This window comes from Charadrius vociferus, unplaced genomic scaffold (assembly GCF_000708025.1).
Source record: "Charadrius vociferus isolate BGI_N301 unplaced genomic scaffold, ASM70802v2 scaffold423, whole genome shotgun sequence".
Classification (NCBI taxonomy): Eukaryota; Metazoa; Chordata; class Aves; order Charadriiformes; family Charadriidae; genus Charadrius; species Charadrius vociferus.
Genome location: NW_009648149.1, coordinates 278,470 through 283,730, shown reverse-complemented (window position 1 = coordinate 283,730; position 5,261 = coordinate 278,470). Strand labels below are relative to the sequence as shown.

General features: G+C 41.0%; 1 protein-coding gene across 1 annotated transcript in view; it reads left to right on the top strand.

Moving 5' to 3' along the window:
* Positions 1-4,986, top strand: part of TYW3 (tRNA-yW synthesizing protein 3 homolog (S. cerevisiae)) — a 7,461-nt gene extending 2,475 nt beyond the window's left edge. Inside the window, exons 3-6 of the mRNA XM_009883955.1 lie at positions 2,428-2,526; positions 3,371-3,442; positions 3,720-3,853; positions 4,776-4,986. Coding sequence (XP_009882257.1) covers positions 2,428-2,526; positions 3,371-3,442; positions 3,720-3,853; positions 4,776-4,986 — 516 coding nt within the window. The remainder of the gene's footprint in view (positions 1-2,427; positions 2,527-3,370; positions 3,443-3,719; positions 3,854-4,775) is intronic.
* Positions 4,987-5,261: the final 275 nt, after the last annotated feature.

Genomic DNA, 5,261 nt, shown 5'->3' with positions numbered 1-5,261 from the left:
GCCAGGGCTGCTCTCTGTGTTACGGTAAACGTGCTGCCGTGGTCAGTTGTTAAACACAGCCCGTTGTTTTCCGCTTCGTATCACTAGCAATTGCTCCTGCGTCTGGAACAGAGGGGTTTTCATTTGTGTGAGCTTTTTTACATATCACTGACAGGCGCTTTCTGTCATTTCATAACAGCAATTAGACTTAGGCCCCTCATCTCTAATGAGTCAAATCCCATTCCCATGGGGAGTTTTCCCATGACCTTCACTGGGAGCAAATCAGAACCTCAGACTGCATAGACTGAATAGAAAATTACTTTCAGTATTTCCCTATTAAATTGAGTTTGCAGGAAATTAATTATTTAGCTGCAGTAAGATATTAAAAAAACTTTACCAGAAATAATTCTGTTCCATGAATAAGCTTTGTAAGGAAACAAGTATTGTAAGACAGCTTTGGGGCAGTGCTGACGTGCATAGATGCTTTCAGTCAGCATGACTTTTGTAACTAGTTGTATTCTCACTGAATACAAGTCTCTAGAGTGTCTGCTGAATTACTTAGCCTTTTCAGAGAAACAGAAACCCTTAGAGACACCCTCAGCGATATCGCACATGCTGATCGCAGCTAATAATGCATTCATTCTCTGTTATAATACTTGTGTCAGAGACCAGCCCGCCTAACTCGGCTGCCAGCCACAGCAGGTGCCGGTGGTTTTGCTGAAGCGGGACCAGGCGTTGCTCCGGTGGCTGGAACAGCGTGCTCAGGCGTGGGAAAGCCTCTAGGGAAACATGCCCAGAGAGGGAACGCAGGCGCCCGTGGCAGTCCCAGCCGGTGTTGTGACCGTGAGTGCCGGCTGCTGCCTGTGTCCACGTTCCTGCGGAGACGGGCACAGCCTGGGCAGCCACTGCACAGAGCGGGGCCGTGGCGCGCACAGCCTGCCTTGCGCGATGCGGCTGCTGCAGAGCCCACTTTGGGTACGGCAGTGGTTTGACCCTGCCCGCGCTCACGCCGGTGAGCTCGCCTCAGTGGAGCGCTCTGTCAACACTGCTCGTTTCCAGGCCCGAGCAAACGCTAAATAAGTTAGTGTCGGTATTTCTGTACAACACCGCATTATGCAGCGCTGATGGTTTCTGTTTCTCATCAGCTCCAGCACAGCTGTGGTTACTTGGGCATGTTTTAAAATCTGGCGCACAAATTACAAACTTAGCCATTCAGAAAGACCTGCTTTCAACTTAAAATAAGAACATTTATGGGGGAGATGCTGCATAAATACATTTAAATACTTTTCAATGCTTAAAGGAAAGGAGAGAGCGTTACTTCAGCAGTTTTCTTTTATGCCATCATGTCTTAAGAAAGCACATGAATTTGATTATTTCCTGAGGATTCTGTTGAATATTTTCATTTTACAAGAAAGATGAGAAGGGCTATAGAGAACAAAAAAGTATGGGAAAACAGCGGAAATTTCTCAAGTTAACATAGCAAATTTTTTAGTGCTGTGAATTAAGCAAGTGAAGGCAAACAAGAAGGGGGGGCAAACGGCTCTGATGATTAAATAATCATACAACGAAATAAGTAATATAACTGCCTCAAAGCGACCTTTCTGAGTGGAAGAAAGTAGTATCAGCCTTTAAGATAAAGGCAGCATAGAAAAGTAGAGAAATTGTAATAGTAAGCCGTGCAGAATGTCTTGGACCTTTCTCCACACTCACAAATCCTGGAAAAATTACCACTGGCATCTTGGTCTTCTAGCAGAACTGAGGGGTCTGAAGGTGATTTCTTGGATTTTATAATTGTGAAGTTACTTGTTTGGGTTTTTTTTTTTTCTTGTCTTGTGGGTTCATGCCTCTAATTTCAAGCTGGTGTGCTTTGTGGTTTTTTGTCTTTATAACACAAAGTAGGCTATGCATTATTATTTAAACTAGGATTAAAATGTGATCAAGCGTGATTAGGCCATTAATTTATTCTGCTGAACTGCAGAAAGTTTTGTGAAGTTGAGGAATGTACTTCAGAAACTAATTGTCTTTGATTTTGAAGAACAGTTAAAAAAAAAAAAAAAAAAAAACTAAAAAAACCTGCTCAGGTTTCATCTGATTGCAGTAAAACAGTCCTCTGCCCTTGCTGTACTGACTGTATCGATTCGGGTGAATGTACAAAGAACTAAACAGGGAAGCACACTTTTTCAAGTTTTTAAAGTTTATCTTGCATGAATTTCTATCAAACCTAATCAGCTTAGCAAACACAATCATGGAAATCCATGGAATTTCTATGTGTTATGAGCAATGAAAAATCAAAAGCAGCTGAACAAACCTGATCGCTTGGAACTCATTTGCTGCACTCTTAACGCTTGTTTCACCCACAAGCTATTATTTTCTTTTCTTTTTTTTTTTTTTTTTTGTAACAGTACACACTTGCAGTATTAATATAAATATTTTGGTGTTATTTTCCAGATGACAGCACTAGAGAAAGCCACTGGTGATGTTGTCCTCAAGTTTGAACCATTTGTTCTCCATGTGCTCTGTCAAGAGCTGCGAGATGCACAGCTTCTGGTAAAATTACATCAAGTTACAATGTTACATTGTCGTTCTGTAATATTCCTTGCTGTAAAAGTAAAAGTATTGGCTCCCGAGTAAGCTTTAGCTCTTCAGAACAGTCCCAGATGTGCTGTATGTTAAATAACTAGGGTAGTAAAAGTAAGCTAATGAAGAAAACACAGCTTTAAACTTAGTAGAGATTTTGCTGTGCTTTTTAGAAAACAAAATTACTCAACTACAATTCAGTGTTTGAGCTGAAGCCGGCTGCCTGGTAAAAAAATTTCCCAGTGTTTGAGCCCGGGTTGCTTTCGCTGGCTGAAAGTGACGGTTTTTTAGACGTTGCTTTGCCACCAGCCAGGCCGTTTGGCTCCGGTGTTTCAGCTGAGTAGTACATTTGCCTTCTGCTTTTCCAGATTGACTCCGCAGAGTAATGGTGATGGGTTTGTTCCTTCATTAATGTAGGAGAGTATTGATGAGCTGCTTTCATAGTACTGCTGCACTTTTCGCTATAAAAGTGTTGCACGACTGTCTACGTAGGGTTACCTGCTCTTCAAGGCGAAACAGCGCAGTGCCCAGAGAGACGTTCGTGTCCCGTCTGCGCTAAGGGAGGACGATGAGACGTCGGGACTGACGGTGGTTCTTGGAGAACCAACCACAATCTGTGATACTGCATGAGTTTGATCTTGAAGACATTTTAATGTAACTACTATTGCATTAATTTGGGAAGATGGTTTTGAACAAGTTTTTGTTTGGTTTTTTTTGCAAAACTGAGATTATAAACTGCATTGCAACCTATCCATAATTATTTCTTGCTGTGAAAGTGTATGAGACCTGTTTAAGACATTTATTTGTTCTGCAGCATTCAGTGGCTGTCGACTCTGGGTTCAGGAACTCTGGTATTACAGTTGGCAGGGGAGGAAAAATTATGATGGTAAGGACTTTTCTACTTACCCGTAAGGAATGTAACAAAATCATATCGTTACTGTTAGCCTTGATTTTTTTTTTTTATGAGCCAAGATCTGAATTGCAAAGTGCTCGACAGCTGTCGCAGGGCATGCTGTAGCTTGTTTCTGCTCTATCTGACAGCAAACTAACCAATTGTGTGGATAAGCATTTCTTTTCCTGTAATGAACTCCCCATGTTATTTAAGTGACCTTCATAAAATAAAAAACTTTATTATAGAGAAATCCTTCTGTGTCTGTTTTTAGGCTGTCCGGAGCACTCATTGCTTAGAAGTTCCGTTGAGCCACAAGGGGAAATTGATGGTCTCCGAAGAATATGTTGAGTTTCTGGTACATGTAGCTAATCGGAAAATGGAAGAAAACATAAGGCGGATTGACAGGTTTGTAAAAGTGCACCAATCCTGTTCATGACATCTAAATCCAAAAGTGAGAGACGTTATGTAAAAAAACCCCAACAAAACAAACAAACAAACAAACAAAAAAACCACAAAAACCCAACCAAAACCAGACAACCCCCCTGAAGTCTAAAATACAAATTCAATTAATTTTTTGAGCTCTGAAGACTATAAACTGTTTAAACAAAAACCTGTATACAACATGAGTTTGTAGACTGCCTTTGTTACTGAGTAGGGATTCAGTTTCTTTCTCTAATGATAAAAGCATTTGTTATTCTAACCCAGTGACCATTTCAGGAGTATTCAGATCGCAGTGCACACTTTAATCCATTAAGTGCTTTGTGTAGTTTCCAAAACTGATGATTTATGAAGGCAGCGGAAGGTTACACACACTTTGGGTCTTTACACTTGTCTCCAGCTGAGGCACAGACCCGGCAGAAGAGCCAGGGAGCGTGAGGATCAGAAGGACGCCGGGGAGACACGTGCACATCCTCAGACCAGTTTATTCCTATGTGTCCATTGCAAATCTCTGCCGTTGTTAAAGTTAAAAGTAATTGCTGATAGTAGCAGTCCATCTGATGATTAATGCTATCATTCATCAGCTGTTTAACCTGATACCATTTTATAGTTTCTCTAAGATTAACAGGAAGTTCATGGCAGGTGAGTACAGCCACCAGTTGATTTCTGACACGGGCATTACACAGGGAGGTGGCACGGCACACACAAGGATGTAGGCTGATACGTCTCATTTTTCTTCCAGTATTGGCTAGAACACGTCAATGTTAGTAACGATTTTCTTCTCTTAGCGCGTTTTAATTACATTACAAAAGCATCAGTTTCTCAGAATAGTTTTGCAGATTCTGAGCAAACCTACAAGGATAATAACTACACAATTGTTTCTTTCTAGATTCTACAAACGCTTAGAATTAGCTTTGAAAACTGCCAGCTCTCCCTCTGAGGAGGTGAAGAAGAATAGCTCTGTGTACGTTCGCAGAAGAAAGAGAAAGACCGTTCAAGAAACAGACGTACACACCTCTCCGCAGGACCGCAATGAAGAACTGGAGCCTGAGGATGATACAGAAAGCAATCTTGATATTTTTGCTGAAATCACAATATAGACTAAGGCATTCAAAAGCCAATGGCAAACTGAATATTGTAATGCTCTTTGTAAGAGTTGTTATAAATACTGCTCTGTTCTAAGTAGTAACACTTCATGGACATTTACCAGAAAAAAAGTTAATTAAGCAGAATTGTGAACAGGTTTAATGCCACCGAAGCACGGAGAACAAAACCTTAGAATGTTTTTGGGGTTTTTTTAACAGCACTGTTGAATTAAGTTTTTTACTTTGTCAGCCAGTTTGGTTTGCTGCAGCGTTTATTCGTGTTCTCTGTG